This window comes from Emys orbicularis, chromosome 8 (genome assembly GCF_028017835.1).
Source record: "Emys orbicularis isolate rEmyOrb1 chromosome 8, rEmyOrb1.hap1, whole genome shotgun sequence".
NCBI classification, from domain to species: Eukaryota; Metazoa; Chordata; order Testudines; family Emydidae; genus Emys; species Emys orbicularis.
In genome coordinates, this window is record NC_088690.1 from 24,656,555 (window position 1) to 24,674,956 (window position 18,402).

General features: G+C 43.2%; 1 protein-coding gene across 2 annotated transcripts in view; it reads left to right on the forward strand.

Annotated features, from left to right (window-relative positions):
* Positions 1 to 10,451: 10,451 nt before the first annotated feature.
* The window catches only part of ST6GALNAC3 (ST6 N-acetylgalactosaminide alpha-2,6-sialyltransferase 3), a 110,160-nt gene continuing 102,209 nt past the window's right edge, over positions 10,452 to 18,402 (forward strand). For both annotated transcript variants that reach the window (XM_065409537.1, XM_065409538.1), the window contains exon 1: positions 10,452 to 10,825. In XM_065409537.1, the coding sequence (XP_065265609.1) occupies positions 10,467 to 10,825 (359 nt within the window). In that variant the 5' untranslated portion in view covers positions 10,452 to 10,466. The remainder of the gene's footprint in view (positions 10,826 to 18,402) is intronic.

Consider the following 18,402-nt stretch of genomic DNA (forward strand, 5'->3'; position numbering starts at 1 on the left):
ATTTTCTGCCAAGCACCCAGTATTTTCTGCCAAGCACCCAGAAGATGCCGAGGGCTATCAGTCCTGCTGCACCGTCGTCTGCCAGCTTAAGATGTAAAAAATAGATTTGTTCTGTATTCATTTGCTTCCCCCTCCCTCTGTGAAATCAACGGCCTGCTAAACCGAGGGTTTTGAGTTCAATCTTGGGGGGGGGGCATTCTGTGTGACAGTTGTTTGTGTTTCTCCCTTTGTTGATTTTAATTCCCTGTACCTGTACGCCATGTCGTAACTCGACCCTCCCTCCCCCGGTCCGTCAGATACTAGTTTCGCGCCTTTTTTCAGACCAGACGCCATAGCTTGCACTGGGATCATGGAGCCCGCTCAGATCACCGCGGCAATTATGAGCACTATGAACACCACGCGCATTGTCCTGGAGTATATGCAGAGCCAGGACATGCCAAAGCAAAACCAGGACCAGCCGAGGAGGCGATTGCAGTGTGGCGACGAGAGTGATGAGGAAATTGACATGGACATAGACCTCTCACAAGGCACAGGCCCCAGCAATGTGGAAATCATGGTGTTACTGGGGCAGGTTCATGCCGTGGAACGCCGATTCTGGGCCCGGGAAACAAGCACAGACTGGTGGGACTGCATCGTGCTGCAGGTGTGGGACGATTCCCAGTGGCTGCGAAACTTTCGCATGTGTAAGGGCACTTTCATGGAACTTTGTGACTTGCTTTCCCCTGCCCTGAAGCGCCAGAATACCAGGATGAGAGCAGCCCTCACAGTTGAGAAGCGAGTGGCGATAGCCCTGTGGAAGCTTGCAACGCCAGACAGCTACCGGTCAGTCGGGAATCAATTTGGAGTGGGCAAATCTACTGTGGGGGCTGCTGTGATCCAAGTTGCCAGGGCAATGAAAGACCTGGTGATATCAAGGGTAGTGACTCTGGGAAACGTGCAGGCCATAGTGGATGGCTTTGCTGCAATGGGATTCCCAAACTGTGGTGGGGCCATAGACGGAACCCATATCCCTATCTTGGCACCGGAGCACCAAGCCACCGAGTACATAAACCGCAAGGGGTACTTTTCAATGCTGCTGCAAGCCCTGGTGGATCACAAGGGATGTTTCACCAACATCAACGTGGGATGGCCGGGAAAGGTACATGATGCTCGCGTCTTCAGGCACTCTGGTCTGTTTCGAAAGCTGGAGGAAGGGACTTTCTTCCCGGACCAGAAAATAACCGTTGGGGATGTTGAAATGCCTATCGTGATCCTTGGGGACCCAGCCTACCCCTTAATGCCATGAAGCCATACACAGGCAGCCTGGACAGTAGTCAGGACCTGTTCAACTACAGGCTGAGCAAGTGCCGAATGGTGGTGGAATGTGCATGTGGACGTTTAAAAGCGCGCTGGCGCAGCTTACTGAGTCGCTCAGACCTCAGCGAAAAGAATATCCCCATTGTTATTGCTGCTTGCTGTGCGCTCCACAATATCTGTGAGAGTAAAGGGGAGACATTTATGGCGGGGTGGGAGGTTGAGGCAAATCGCCTGGCCGCTGATTACGCGCAGCCAGACACCAGGGCGGTTAGAAGAGCACAGCAGGGCGTGGTGCGCATCAGAGAAGCTTTGAAAACGAGTTTTGTGACTGGCCAGGCTACGGTGTGAAACTTCTGTTTGTTTCTCCTTGATGAACCCTCTGCCCCCCCCACCCCGTTCACTCTACTTCCCTGTAAACCAACCACCCCACCCTCCCCTCCCCTCCCCCCTTCGAGCACCGCTTGCAGAGGCAATAAAGTCATTGTTACTTCACATTCATGCATTCTTTATTAATTCATCACACAACTAGGGGGATAATTGCCAAGGTAGCCCGGGATGGGTGGGGGAGGAGGGAAGGAAAAGGACACACTGCAGTTTAAAACTTTAACTCTTATTGAAGGCCAGCCTTCTGATGCTTGGGCAATCATCTGGGGTGGAGTGACTGGGTGGCTGGAGGCCCCCCCTCCGTGTTCTTGGGCGTCTGGGTGAGGAGGCTATGGAACTTGGGGAGGAGGGCTGTTGGTTACACAGGGGCTGTAGCGGCGGTCTCTGCTCCTGCTGCCTTTCCTGCAGCTCAACCATACGCTGGAGCATATCAGTTTGATGCTCCAGCAGCCGGAGCATCGACTCTTGCCTTCTGTCTGCAAGCTGACGCCACCTATCATCTTCAGCCCGCAACTTGCTCTGTTCATCCCGCGATTCAGCCCGCCACCTCTCCTCTCGTTCATATTGTGCTTTTCTGTAGTCTGACATTGACTGCCTCCATGCATTCTGCTGTGCTCTCTCAGCGTGGGAGGACATCTGGAGCTCCGTGAACATATCGTCCCGCGTCCTCTGTTTTCTCTTTCTAATCTTCACTAGCCTCTGTGAAGGAGAAACATTTGCAGCTGGTGGAGGAGAAGGGAGAGGTGGTTAAAAAAGACACATTTTAGAGAACAATGGGTACATTCTTTCACGTTAAATTTTGCTGTTCACATTACACAGCACATGTGCTTTCGTTACAAGGTCGCATTTTTCCTCTTATATTGAGGGCCTGCCGGTTTGGTGTGAGAGATCACTCAAGCAGTGCCAGGCAACAGATTTCGGCTTGCAGGCAGCCATGGTAAGACACAGTCTTTTGGCTTTTTTAACCTTCTTAACATGTGGGAATGGTTTCAAACAGTAGCGCTCTCATTTCCCATACCAAGCACCCGTTGGGTTGGCCATTTAAAATGGGTTTGCAATGTAAAAGGAGGGGCTGCGGTTTTCGGGTTAACATGCAGCACAAACCCAACTAACTCCCCTCCCCCCCACACCCAATTCTCCGGGATGATCACTTCACCCCTCCCCCCCACCGCGTGGCTAACAGCGGGGAATATTTCTGTTCAGCAGAGCAGGAAGGGGCACCTCTGAATGTCCCCTTAATAAAATTGCCCCATTTCAACCAGGTGACCGTGAATGATATCACTCTCCTGAGGATAACAAAGAGCTATAAGGAATGGATGTTGTCTGCATGCCAGCAAACACCGGGACCATACGCTGCCATGCTTTGTTATGCAATGATTCCAGACTACGTGCTACTGGCCTGGCGTGGTAAAGTGTCCTACCATGGCGGATGGGATAAGGCAGCCCTCCCCAGAAACCTTTTGCAAAGGCTTTGGGAGTACATGAAGGAGAGTTTTCTGGAGATGTCCCTGGAGGATTTCCGCTCCATCCCCATACACGTTAACAGACTTTTCCAGTAGCTGTACTGGCCGCGATTGCCAGGGCAAATTAATGATTAATCATTAAACATGCTTGCTTTTAAACCATGTGTAATATTTACAAAGGTACACTCACCAGAGGTCCCCTCTGTGCCCTCAGGGGATGGGAGCACGCCTTGGGTGAGTTCGGGGGTTACTGGTTCCAGGTCCAGGGTGATAAACATATCCTGGCTGTTGGGGAAACCGGTTTCTCCGCTTCCTTGCTGCTGTGAGCTATCTACATTATCTCCATCCTCATCTTCCTCATACCCCGAACCCGCTTCCCTGTGTGTTTCTCCAGTGAGGGAGTCATAGCACACGGTTGGGGTAGTGGTGGCTGTACCCCCTAGAATGGCATGCAGCTCTGCGTAGAAGCGGCATGTTTGCGGCTCTGCCCCGGACCTTCCGTTTGCTTCTCTGGCTTTGTGGTAGGCTTGCCGTAGCTCCTTAATTTTCACGCGGCACTGCTGTGCGTCCCTGGTATGGCCTCTGTCCTTCATGGCCTTGGAGACCTTTTCTAATATTTTGCCATTTCGTTTACTGCTACGGAGTTCAGCTAGCACTGATTCATCTCCCCATGTGGCGAGCAGATCCCGTACCTCCCGTTCGGTCCATGCTGGAGCTCTTTTGCGATCCTGGGACTCCATCACGGTTACCTGTGCTGATGAGCTCTGCGTGGTCACCTGTGCTCTCCACGCTGAGCAAACAGGAAATGAAATTCAAACGTTCGCGGGGCTTTTCCTGTCTACCTGGTCAGTGCATCTGAGTTAAGAGTGCTGTCCAGAGCGGTCACAATGAAGCACTGTGGGATAGCTCCCGGAGGCCAATAACGTCAAATTCCATCCACACTACCCCAATTCCGACCCGCTAAGGCCGATTTTATCGCTAATCCCCTCGTCGGAGGTGGAGTAAAGAAACCGGTTTAAAGGGCCCTTTAAGTCGAAAGAAAGGGCTTCGTCGTGTGAACATGTCCAGGCTTAATTCGATTTAACGCTGCTAAAGTCGACCTAAACTCGTAGTGTAGCCGAGGCCTAAGTCTCTCTGGTTTTTGTTGGGCCTTTTACCTTTTCCTGGCTTCACGCCACTTTTTCTGACTTTCCTATAGAACATTTATTTCTTTGCCTGTTTCATTTTCAGTGTCTGCTTCCTCTATTTCCCCCTTTCCCTTATATTCCATCTCTTCATATCCCTTTGTCTTTCTAGCCCTACATTGTATTGTATATTCTACATTTTCCTTTATATATTTTCTCCCAGTTCTCGCCTAAAAGTCAGTCTCTCTCTCTCTCTCTCTCTCATATACCCTGTTTCCATCAGTCACCCACCAACACACTTATCTATAGTCATGCCAACACTGCCTTGCCCTCAGATATAGGGCTAGAAAGGTTTATCAGCTACCTAACAACCAGGGGACCAAGCTAAGAAGATGCTCCCACTGACCAGGGAAAAACCCGGTTACTAGTTTCAGTGCCTACCCCAGCTGCTGCTCAGAGCTTTCTCAAGCTCTAACAGAGTAAAATTTACCTGATTCTTATCAGTTTCAAAGCTGCCCATGCTGTTCCCAACAGCAGTGGCAGACACTGATGACATTCCTGTCAGCTGCTGTTAGGAAAGCTGCAAGCAGCCACAGAGGGATTGGAGCGGTCTGTCTGCAGACTCAGAAAGATGCTGCTGCATCTGTTTACACTGTGGTTTGCATTTGGAAGGTTTTCTTCACAATCACAAGGGTAAAAATGGTAATTTTTTTAAACAAAAGGCTTATATTTTGAAGAAGATAATGGCATTCATGGGGAAAGTATCAAATGTGTTCCGAGCCCTCAGGCTGCCTGCCCTGTTGCAATGGCAGCGTAGCTGTAATAAAGGCACGCTACCAGGTTTGCCCACCAAACACAGCAACAATCCATAAAATACCAGTGCCCTCTTCTAGCCAAAGTAAAGGGGACGATGTGGCCCTTTTAGGGTAAGTCTACACTGCAATTAAAAACCTGCAGTTGGCCCTTGCCAGCTGACTCAGGCTTGGGCTCATGGGCTTTTTAATTGTGGTGTGGACATTCAGGCTTGGGCTGGAGCCCGGGCTCTAGGACCCTGCAATGTGGGAGGGTCCCAAATCTCGGCCTGCAGCCCGAGCCCGAACATCTATACTGCAATTAAACAGCCCCTTAGCCCGAGCCCCACAAGCCCGAGTCAGCTGACACGGGCCAGATGCAGGTGTCTAATTGCAGTGTAGACATACCCTTAAAGAACTTTTATCCATGAATAATAGTCCTGTGGCAGCTAAATCCATGTCTGGAACAAGAACCCTGTGATCCTTCTTTATTCAGCCCTTTGTTGAAAGACTTCCCATTAGGAAACTATCGTACTCTGGTCTCCAACTCATACAGTTCAAATAAAAACTTCCTCTCGCACATGGAGTAACTATGCACATACAATTGACAGAGACACACACCTAAATAAAATACCCTAGTCACTTGTGTCTCAGGAAGTTCATTATAAAGAAGGGAGCATTATGTTCCATATCATTTAGAAACTGAGACACATGTTGACACATGGCTTATTTTGAAATAATGTCCAAATGTTAAAATGTTTATGAATTTTAATATTACATTTTATGAAGACTCAGACATTTGCTGCAGTGCAATGCCGAGCTAGGAGCCAAACCAACTGCTGGAGTTTAAAAAAAAAAAAAAAGGCAGGAGGAAAAGGGGAACAACCACAGTGTAATCAGATCTGGGGCTGCTTATTATTATTTGATGTTAGCTATAGATTATTATTTTTATATGGTGCTCCTGAGAGCTGCATCAAATTGAAAATTTTGGTTTGTGAACACGCAAGCAAATTGAGCATTGACTCTTTCTTTCCTTCAAATATGCTGAGTATTCTCTAGGAGAACCCTGGAAATTCTTTGCTCCCAGTTAGAAGTCTGCAGAAAGTGATTCAGTGTAGATTAAAAACAGCTTGGTTAATCATTACTGAAATATGGGAAAAATTAAAATACATTTTTTGCTTGTAAAGCAGAGAAAAGCAATAAAAACAATGCCAGACGGTTAATGCCTCTTTTGTACCTTTCATTTGAAAGACCTCAAAAGCACATCAAGATGAATAAAGGCAAAATCTATTCCCTATTGGCATCATTATACATGTTGTATCCTCTAAAACTAAAACTCTAAAGACATCCATGAAGAGTAGAGGAATAAATGGCACTGAAATGAGGAATGCATCTCTGGAGCTTTGTTCAACCGGCTTTGTTAGAATTCACTCAAATTGGATGATTACAAGAAAAGATCTCATTTGTTTCAGCATTAGGGGAGTAAATTAATGTGTGGTGAATTGCTAATAATTGTCCCTTTATATTTTACATGTGTATTGTCTCCAAATTACAAAATTACTTTCTCATTATTAAAATAACAATGGAAAAAAATAAATCTGCATTTCCTTAACATCATTAGTAATTGAATCAGGAGGCTGACAGAGTAAAGCACAGAGGAGAGGTAGAGTGGTGCACTGTGGTACACTCAGAGTCAGGGATGGTTTTGCATCTCTTGGGCCAAATTCAGCTTCATGCCAGTGGGAACTACATCTGCTTACCTCCAGGGCTACATTTGGTCCCACCCATGAGTAAATTTGGCTGCATCTGGTCAGCTGTAGTTAAGATTGCTCATGACCTTTTTTCTAATTCTCCTTGTTTCATTATTTAATGACTTGACCTTTGATTCTGTGGAGCCACTTCAGTACTAAGTACAAAGATTTAATAACTAGAACTGGCTGATAAGTGACCTTTATTACACAGACATTTCTCTTTGCTAGAGAAACAACACTGTTTTGCAAGTTTTAATTCACAGTTTTAATTATCTTTTCTATTGTCTGTAAGCTTGCACAGAAAATTGAAAGGTCAAACATTTCATTTTCCTTACTGATTAAAATGTAAGTGCTCCACAACTGTTACAATGTATCATTCAAAAAAGATGGGACAATTTGTCAGAATCATGCCCAGCTAACATTGCTGAGGAGTTTTATATAGTTCTGGGCAACAGCACAATGAATCATTTTTACAGAGGCAAAGCAAATTATTGAAGATAATAGCTCAGAGAGAGACAGAGTTTAGGGGCTATAGAAGTATCTAAAGAGAGAGGGAGAGAAGAAAAGGTGAATGGTTGTCTATGGTCACTTGTTTTCTTTAAGTAATATAATATCTAGATATTATGTAAATGTATTTAGGGTTTGTGAAAGTTGCCGGATTATACCTTTGATTTAAGTCCTTTAACTAAAGAATATATACAGTATCGGTGCAGGCTTCCGCACACTGTCCTGCCAATGTGCCTCAGCCCTGACATGGGATGACCGGCTCTAAAGGTGAAGAGGGCATTTTGTTCTCCATGGAGTTCAGTTCTTGGCTTCTATGCTAAGGTTGCCGACAAACTAGTGTTTAATCATGATAGTATTTTTGGGATGTAGATGCCTATACATAGTCACTGCTAAGTGCAGAAAGGTCATCAATGGGGTAGGTTTTTGTAATTCTCTCGTCTCCATCTCCCCCCACCCTCTCGTCCCATATTCATGCACCTGTTACTAGAAATCCTGTCCCTGCTTCTTTCTTCTCTTTGTGCATATGACACCCTGGAGTTTTGCCATTGAGTTTAATGGAAAGAGGATCGGTCTCATATAGCACTTGGAGGGTTAGTAATACACAGGAATGGTAATATAGCATATTGAACAGGAAAAAGAGTTATAGAGCAAGAATTGTTGAAACCATCATTCTAAAAGGTGGCAATTATAAATCAGGACAACAGGCTACTGGGATACTTCCACAGAGGGCTACAATATACAGTAAGTGAAAACTGATGCATATTCTGTAGTTAGACCGCAGACGGTCTGATTCAAAGCTATTGAAGTTGATGGAAAGATGCCCATTGATTAACTTTGGATCAGGTCCACATGGAGTGCTGAGTTAAGTCTTCATTGGCTTTCCGTGGAGCTGATTGCTTTTAGAAAAGGTGCAAATTAGAACAGCTAAGGCAATTCCATCTTTTAAAAATATTTGTTCTGAGAAAGGCTAAAGAGACTGAGCCTCTTCCTGTGAAAGAGAGCAGATTGCAAGCTAACCTAATATATCAGCATTCAGAATTATGAAAGGATTTGATAAAATGGAACAAGATAAATGGATCACAATAAAAAGGTTAGAAAACTGAGGGACACCATTGCAAGTGTAAGTGTATGGCGTTTATTGAGGCAGAACAGTTTTACTCAGTGAATAGAAAACATGGAATAAATTTCCAAGTGAGACCATCAAATCAAACAATTTAAATGAGTTTGAGAGAGCTATACATTTTAATGAAGAAGGAAGGACACAGCGAGAAAGCAATAGCATGAGGCTGAGACAGCTTTAAATGGGACTAGATTCTTGAACCAAGTGATCTTTTCCTGTCAAGCAATTCCTTGTTCGTTAGTTGTTAGTTTGAACTTTCATCCTAAAAAATATAAATTAATCTACCGAGACTGCAACAGTCATTTCATGGTGGTATGTGGGTTATGCTTATAGATTTCTTTAGTTCATCCATCCATGTACTCTCAGTATTTTAGGGACGATTTCTGTAACTAAGTGGTAAACAGAAAGGTGGTTGTGTTCAGCTGCATCTCCTGGGATTTCATTCATGCTGCCAGAGAGCTATTCAGGACAGCTCTCAAAGACTACCAAACATACAGCATTCTCTAAAGAAAATATTGTTGATACTTTTGTGTGCGGTCAAGCATCCTTCACTCCTGGTGAAATGAGGAAAAGACATTTTAAAAAACAGCTAGAGCACACCAATCACTCCAGCACAAGCCTTTACATCTGTGCTTAACGTTCCTTCAGGGGCCTGGTGGGTAGAACCTTTGTTCAGTTACGTATTTGTAAAGGGGTCACACTCTGCTGCTAGCCATCCTTAAGAGGGGCAGGTAGCACGCCATAAGGCTGATGGCTCAACACTCACTGGTGTAAGAAGGCAAATGGAGGCATTTACTGCCGGCAGAGAGGAAAAGAAGAGATCAGGTCGCTGATCAAAGGTAAAGTTGGAGAGGATGCATTACCTGGGCTATGGGATGGATTAGGAACCAACATCAGCCCAGGTCCACTAAGCATATGTAGACCTGGCCGATTCTTCTAGGACTGGTCTGCTTTCAGGTGGATTTAGGATTCTAGATTCACATGTCACACACTTGAATTACATATAGTGCTTTTCGTCTTCTAGCTGTTTATAAAGACTTAGGGCTCAATTCTACTCTTCTTGGGCATCGGGGGGTTGTCTCACATGCGTCAGTATGTGAAACAGGCTAATTCCCCCAATACCCATGTGCGGTAGGATCCTATTGCTATTCCCATTTCATGCAGAGAAGCAGCTCAGAGAATGTGCTCAGGTCCACAAAGAGAGTCTCGTCAGAGCCAGCATTAGAAGGACTCAGGTGTTCTTGGTTTGGGATCTGAACCTGCACTATTGAATTCAATGGAAATTTTGCTATTGACTTCAGTAGGCATAGATCAAGCCTCTAGCTCACAGGTCCCCAGTCCATTTGTGTCTCATTGGCTCTTCCATGGGACATAAGTGTCCTCTGAAGAGAACCTGTATACATATAATAATGTGCTTCAGACATAAGGAGCTGTTTTATAACAGTACAGGCACGTTTTCCCATATGTTCATAGGCTCAAGCTGCAGTAGAATGCCTGCTGGAGAGCCACTTCAGAGCTGACTTTTATCCCAGATTAAATATCCATTCATCCAGACCTATAGATGAAATATGCAATCCGTGCACAGCTACATTTCCTTCATTCCTTTTTCTGTTTTTAAATCTACGACTGACAACAATCTCTTACAAGGGAACAAAACATCCATCTAACTATTATTTACATGTTTCTTATTTCAAATTCTTTTAATTGAAAGGAAAAAATATATAGTGGAAGAAAAATTATTACTTTCCAGTTGACTTTGAAATGAGGAGAACAGAAGCAGAAGATTAGTGTGTGCTGATTCGTTTAGTAGAAAAGGATCTCATTCAGGGCTTCGGAGCAATAGACTTTACTGCCCTCTCCTCTACACAGGATTGATGTGAGAATCTTGCTCCCAGTTTGTTGACTATTTACTTCTTTTAACTAAATTTTCAATCTCAATGTGTAAGGACCTGTCATCTGTTTTGTTCTCTCTCTTTCAGCCTCTCCAGCTAGACTGTGACGTCTGTGCCATTGTTTCGAACTCGGGTCAGATGGCTGGTCAGAAAGTGGGAATTGAAATTGACCAGTCCTCCTGTATATGGAGAATGAACAATGCTCCTACCAAGGGTTATGAGGTGGATGTTGGGAAGAAGACGACCATACGAGTGGTCTCACACACCAGTGTTCCCCTGTTGCTCAAGAATCCCGATTACTTTTTCAAGGAAACCAATAGCACGGTATATGTCATCTGGGGGCCTTTTCGAAACATGAGAAAAGATGGCAATGGCATTGTGTACAACATGCTGAAGAAAGCTGTTGACAGCTACCCCGATGCCAAAATCTATGTGACAACAGAAAAGCGCATGAATTACTGTGATGGGGTATTTAAGGAGGAGACCGGAAAAGATCGGTAAGTCCTGCCTGTGAAAAGTTACTCTGACGTTAATGACAAAAGATAGGCAAGAAAAGGCCATCTTGCATGCCAGCTATTCAGTGAGCCCCCAGATATGTTTTTAATGGATTCTTATATGTTTTTGACTGTTACGAGCGCTTGATGAGGCAGCAGACAGGCCCCATTTATCCCACCTACGCTACCTTCTGTTCTTTCCATTTTTGTTGGCCTGGATCCCAAAAAATATTGGATACCTTCCTAAATCCTTTTCAGAGCTGTGTGTTGTTTTCAGCTCAATTTAATATTGATTAAATTGACATGTTATTTAAAGAGGGGAGGCCTACACAACATCATTCCTATACATACAACCTCAGGACAAAGGGGGGGAAGAGGTCTTATGTTTACCTCTCTTGTCATGATACCCTGTAGCTTTACCTCAAATCCAAATAATTCTGTTTCAGTTAAAATAGATTATCAGGCATATCACCAAATGGCTAGTGTTTCTAGTAAAAGTATATGAAAGTTATATACCCCTGGCTTGTGGAGAACCATGTGTGTGGTTATGCTGCTCCAAGAGGGTGCTATATGCATGATGGAAGGTCAGTGTATTCCCCCTGTACAGTACAGAGTGAGCTCTACAGAGGCAATCTGTAAAGCAGCATGTGGGGTTGGGGCTAGAGAGGGCTGTGGTAAGTTTGGGGCTGGAGGATCTGCCATGATCTATCCCCATCCCATCCATGGAAGAGTGTGCTGGGAGAAAGGCTTCTTTAGTCCTTCACCCTGCACTCTCCCCCACCCCCCAACCACACACACATTAGCAATCAAGTAACATTCCTGTGTCACCACAACAATTGTTTCCTATTATTACTTTTCCAAGTAAAACTATTAAATGTATCATTAGCTTCATTTAATGTGATTTGCCTGGGGGAAAACAAGGAAAGCAAGCATCATGTCACCAGCTGGGACTCCTTGTACCCCAAGACAACACTCCACAAACCACTGGTGGTCTGTGGCCCACATTTGGGAACTACTGACAGGGCCGGCTCCAGGGTTTTGGCCGCCCCAAGCAGCCAAAAAAAAAAAAAAAGCTGCGATCGCGATCTGCGGTGGCAATTCGGCGGGAGGTCCTTTGCTCCGAGTGGGAGTGAGGGACCGTCCGCCAAATTGCCGCCGAATAGCTGGACGTGCCGCCCCTCTCCGGAGTGACCACCCTAAGCACCTGCTTGCCAGGCTGGTGCCTGGAGCCGGCCCTGACTACTGACATGCATCATCAGTTAAATCCTCAATACGTGTTTTGTTGTGCTGCTTCATTCAGGGATCTGGGTATGATAATGAAATCTACTTGGGATCTATCCTGCTTATTGAAGTAGCAAAGAGCAACAGAGCTCCCTGGATGAGAAAAAATGGCTTCATGTATCATGCCAGACTATTATGATGTTGACACAGACTCTTTCAGGTACCTCAGCCAAATATTCCTTCAGTTCCTAGGAGAAACATCAGCGCTTGCTTCCAATATTAGTTTGAACAGTGCTCTGTTTTTATCATGTTCCAAACAAGAAAATTGGAGGGAAACCAAGTTCTGCTCAACTTTAAAAATATACAGTGTGAGTTGTAACTGGATTTATTTTGGGTTTAATCCTAAAATACTGCCCTTACGTATGGTGTACATTCCCAGTGCATAGTAAGATTACAAGAGATTTCTAGTTTGTCAAGCTTTTAATGAGCTTTCTGTTTCTACATGTTGATATAACGTCTCTTTAGGAAATTAATGGGACTTTAAATATTCTCACCATAATGGTGCTCACATTCTATTTTCAGAGTTATGGAAAGTATCAAACAGGCATATGGTGTATCTGCCTATAGGCAAATAGACTCTGCTCCTGCACCACAGAAGTCAGTGGGAGCTTTGCCATTGATTTCAATAGGCATGGGATCAAGCCCATAATTTGTCAGTTTATAATTCAATCATTATTGGTCAATGGAAGAAACAGGGCCAGACCCCATTATTGATTAATAGAAAACAACCTTCCTAATTTCAAAATGAAGTGATTTTTGTTCTACAGGGGGAGCATAATATCGTCTTGAAACGGGCTTCCTGTATCTGGGGATTGGTCTTGACACACACTATTGTGAATTTGGGCAGAGTTTGGTCATTCACGGGGGTGTGAGAGCTCATTCACTTTGAATAATTGTTGTGCATAAATAATATACATTGGCAGACATTCACAGTTTTGCATTAATGCATTTTAGTGGCACTGCCCTCTGTAGTGCTGTAAATCCAACAGTTTCTCTCAATACTTTACTGCACTTTCCTATATTATGTACATAGAGTCAGATGAAAGGAGAATTTGAAGCACATTTGAAGAAATGCCAGCCAATAACTAAATTTTACATCATATTTATTTGAATCCAGGTGGGTAGTTATAAAGGCAGTTATAACTTTCCCTATACTTTAGAAATGTAAGGGAAAACCTTATAAACTTCACTTAATTGGTAATAATAGAGAAAACTGTAGTCTCCATTAAAGCAACAGAGCCAATTCTGGTCTGATAAAGTGCACTGAGCAGCTCTAAATAGGTTTTAATTAGCTGCCGCCAAAGCTGCACCACCCTCAGGGATGGGTACAATTAATGAAAACTAGCAGCAAATAGATCAATGTTACCAGATGTTATTGCCTTAGGTGAAGGTGATGAGGAGGAAGGGAGTGTCTTTTAAGGATCATGTAGAAAACAGTCTGCACTAAAAGTCATTTTCAGAAAGCAATAATATAATGAATCCTGAGTTTGCTAATATCACCTAAACCAGTATAATGTGAACTCCATTTCTATCTATACTGCAAACAGCTCAGATTAACAACTCACTGTGGTGCATGTTGTATAGTGCCTTCAGCAAGAAGAGTTCTGCAATCCGTTAGGGGGCCAGCAATGCTGCTATAGTGTTCCCGTTCAATTATACATAAAGCCATGGGACCATCAAATGGAGCTGCTGCACAATCAATGATGCACACCAGTGGTGATATTGGTTACTTCTGGTATGAAATTTTTTAAAAGAGAAACCTAAACTAAGCACAGCTTAATCTGGTGGTTTTACTCATGGCTTATACATGTAACAACATAGAAAGCTCCATGATCTCAGATAGAAAATGTATTCCAGTGTCCTGAAATTCTCATTAAAAGAAACAAAATAAGAGGACTCTAAAACCTGGCCTGTTTTGTATGTGATTGACTTCCCATACACACCATCTGAACTCTCTATTACACCCATACCCAAACAATTCAGTTCAATGACACTTTATTGGCATGCTTAGCTATGCAAGTGTCCCTAAAAAAGATTCAGTGGTCCATGTTTTCAACCAGGGAGTACAAATAAAACAACTCCCCCCCCCCCAAAAAAAACAAAACCCTGTTCCTTAGTTTGAAGGGTTATTTTTTGTTTGCTTGGTTGGTTGGGTTTTTTTTTTTTAAATATCTTGGACAACTCCTAAAGCAACTAAATGGCTTTTGTGCTTCACTTCCAGAAGTTCTCAGCCTCCTCTGTGCTTGTGCCAGATGGTGCTGCTTATTAGGTTGTGAGAAAGCTGTTTTATCATTTGAGGCAGAGAGATGGATCATTCTGCTCACTTACTTCTGAGTCAAGATTCAGAATTTGGGTGGGGTGTTCAACCTGCTATTTTGTGCAGTTACTCGTTAATTATTTATTACCTTGGCAATATATGAGCCTTTTATTATAACACTGTCATTTAGCTCTCACAAATTATATTCATTTACTGTTCAGATTGACACTGTTAGATAACTGCAGTCATCGCAGCTCACCTCAACTAATATGTGGTTCTCCATGTGTCTGATTAATCTATACAAAGCCTTAGACTAGTGAGGATATCACTGAAATTAAGCAATGAAAGTATATCATGTTGCTGCCACTTATATTGTTTACTTCATATGACAGTCTCACCAAAGTAATTAAGCTAGTAGTGGGCAAATATCAGTGCTTTAAACAATTTCCATGGATGTTGGCTTGAATCAAATACTGAATTGCTTGGAGCATGTTTGTGCCCCTTTTGTACAGTAACTTCTTACTTAAAGTCATCCTGGTTGACGTCGTTTCGTTGTTATGTTGCTGATCAATTAGAGGACATGTTAGTTTAAAGTTGCGCAATGCTCCCTTATAACGTCGTTTGGCAGCCGCCTGCTTTGTCCACTGCTTGCAGGAAGAGCAGCTGGTGGGGGCTTGGAACCAGGGTGGACCGGCAGCCCCCCTAAGTTCCCTGTGTGGCAGCCGCCCAGCCGGCTATCAAATTGCCGGCAGTTCAGCTGTCCCTCCCCCCACCTCCATGTGCTGCTCCTGCCCTCTGCCTTGGAGCTGCTTCTGCTTGCTGTGCAGTGGGGGGAGAGAGGGAGGCTAATATCAGGGTGTCCCCCTCCCCCCAGCTCCTGTACCTCACTTAGCCATCTCCATGTGGGGGGGAGGGGCAATATGACAGGGCTCAGGACGGAGGGAGCTTTCTGGGAACAGCTGCTGTCTCAACTTGCTTATTAAATAACAAGACAGTGTACTTAGAGTGGAGTCAGCCTACTTAAAGGGGCAATGCGCATCTCTCTCACACACACAGGGTGTGTGTCTCTGTCTGCCATGCTGTCTCCCCTCCCTCCATTCCTGCTGCCTTGTAGAGTGTGTGGCTACATTAACAACCATGGGTTAACCCTTGAGGGCTCAGCCGATTGCTAGTTCATCATTTAGCAGTAAGGCATTCCCTGGGAAGTATCCCACCATCTGACTTCAGCATCTCAACCAAGCTTCACAAACATTATCTCTGTGTACAGTATTAAATTGTTTGTTTAAAACTTATGCTGTGTGTGTATGTATGTGTATATAATATAGTCTTTTGTCTGAATTTTTTTCCCCTGGAACCTAACCCCACCTATTTACATTAATTCTTATGGGGAAATTGGATTTGCTTAACATCGTTTCGCTTAAAGTCACATTTTTCAGGAACATAACTACAACGTTAAGCAAGGAGTTAATGTATTTGCTTTCCACAGATACACTAATTTACTGGCAGGAATACTTGTGGAAATAGCAAATGTTAGGCCAGAGTTACAGAATATTCAGAAAGCCATTCTTGTACAGGAAGTTGTGAATATTGGTACTGGAAACCTGGTTCTAAGAGCTGGAGTCTGCGACTCAGGGAGTACAAACAATAACTCGTGACCTATGTGTGTGAAGTAATATTCTAGATGGATTTAAAAAGTTATTTTTGTGTTCTGTGTGCATCTCTTCATAACGAAAACTGTAAGGAAGGTGAAAAACTAAGCTACCTCCTTCTGTTTTGAATGTAAGGGGATTGTTTTAAGAGAATGTTATTTTTTTACAGAACCAGGTAGATGTATTATTAGACAATGGAAGATGCCTACAGTTCATAGCTAAATAGAAAATATATAAATGTTTGAGTAAGCATTTTTTTGGGGGGGAGGGAGTTTTTGTGGCTTTTGTTCAAGTATATTCATATCCTCCATACCTAGGCCCTGAGCCTGTATCATTAAAGCCAATGGGAACTTTGCCACTGACTTCAGTGAACATAGAATCAAGCCTCTAACCATGTACCTTACTACAGTGCCAGTGTTCCAGGTACATGTCTCTGGGCCTGTCCTGAACCACTCCTTGGCACCTCCATCCTTTTGTTTTATAAAGGAATTTCTTCAAAAAAAATTAATGGCTTCGTTCATCTTAATTCATACAGTGACTAACAGTTTCATTGTCAGTTAAGGCTCCTTTATTACCTGAAAAAAGCAAGGTTATAAAGCATGAAAGCTTAATGAAATAAATGGATTGTTCATTCTAAAACACTTAAATCTCAACCCATATCACTGGTTGAGGTCAATCACAGGCCTGGTAACAACTGTTTAGGAGTTTTATGCTCTCTGTATTTACTCCACCATGAACTGATAAGGCGCCATTTGTTTCTGAATATGCTAGATTTATTCCCTGTAGCCCATTAATAGCTGCATTTATGTTTCTTTATGAAGATTTTCCTAATTAAGATGAACATTTTTCTCTATTAGGCAAATGGAACTCAATTGAAGGAGCTCATTTTTTCTTAACATGCCAGTAAATCAGTAAATAATACATAAAGCAATAGCAATTGCATTAAGAAACACAGCAATCACTGCATATACCAATTATGTAGTAAAGCAAAATTTTGTAACAAAAACTTGATCTATACTAACTAATATTTGTGTGATAAAACTGTGGTAGGGAATGGATTTGTGTGTGTGTGTGTGTGTGTGTGTGTGAGGGAACTTACTGATTTTGTAATTATTGTTGACTCTAGCCTTAAAATTATTTATTGTTACCTGATGATGTAAGCCAAGCATTATATCATAAGTGGATACTTGATCTTCCTCTGTGCATTTTCCCCTTTCCTTTGAATTTATCTGTTGATTTCTGAAGAACAAAATACCACTTAATCTACTTTTCTGGTTGCTCTCTTGGTTTTGGCAAGCCAGGTGTTAAATCCTTATTGCAGTATGGTCCATTCTCTTATTTACATGTGCCTTCCTCCCACAGCACCCAAATTTTCTATCACTGATACCATAAATTCAGCTCTGCTGGTCATAGCAACATTGGCAGTCCTAGCATGGAGAAAGTGCTGCCTGCAGTTTTGCCTACTCTGAGAAAGGTTAGACAACATAGTGGTAAATATGCCAGCAGCCCTAGTAGTTGTGTGTACTCTAGCTCTCCCACCATTGCTACTACTGGTGGAGCTACCTGATAGTAGTAATTGTAGGAAATTTGGGAGGAAAAAGATTAGTATAGGCACAGCTTATATGGAATTTTTGATATAATTTGTTGACACTTTGCTGGACCGACTCCCATAATACAGTATTTCATGACTTTGCAGCTCACCATGGCTAAAATGATTCTCCTTTTTAAGGTGCCTAAATTAGAGCCATAGGAGTTGTGTTTAAAAAAAAAAAAGGATAAATTCAGATCTTTCTGAAGAATATAACTTTGTTGCGGAGTGAAATGCAAGTGTCCTAAAACCGCAGTCATTGTTGAAAGTCTTCGCTTATCAGCAACTGTCCCACCAAAATACAATAGTTGAGATACACTACTTAGACTAGAAGTTAAATGCAGTATCACAATTACCTTGGTGTGATAACTGTTGGTTATTGTGGGCTTCTTAATGGCAGTCACCTGAAGTGCACTGAGTCATATGTAGCATTTATGCTTCTATAGCAACCACTTCATTCATCTACAGGATTTGTTAAAAGAAAACTCACTGCAGTCGAACAAACTGCTGAGACTCACAAAGGGAATTTTTGTTACAGAAATGCCAGTCAGGCCTTGAAGGCGGCCCATCCTGGGAGCAGGATAAAGCTGACAGAAAAGTGTAGCTCTAGATGGAAAAGGTTGTGTGCGCATCTGACCACTCATTAATCAATCAGGCTCATTCCCCCAACAACCAGTCAGGCTTGTGTGTACAGCACAGAAACTTTCAGGGATGATGTGAATAAGGGCTAAAAATGACCTAACTCCAACATTTTTTTAGGATGTACCTGTTGTACCAAATCTACAGAGGATCCACCTCTCTACCA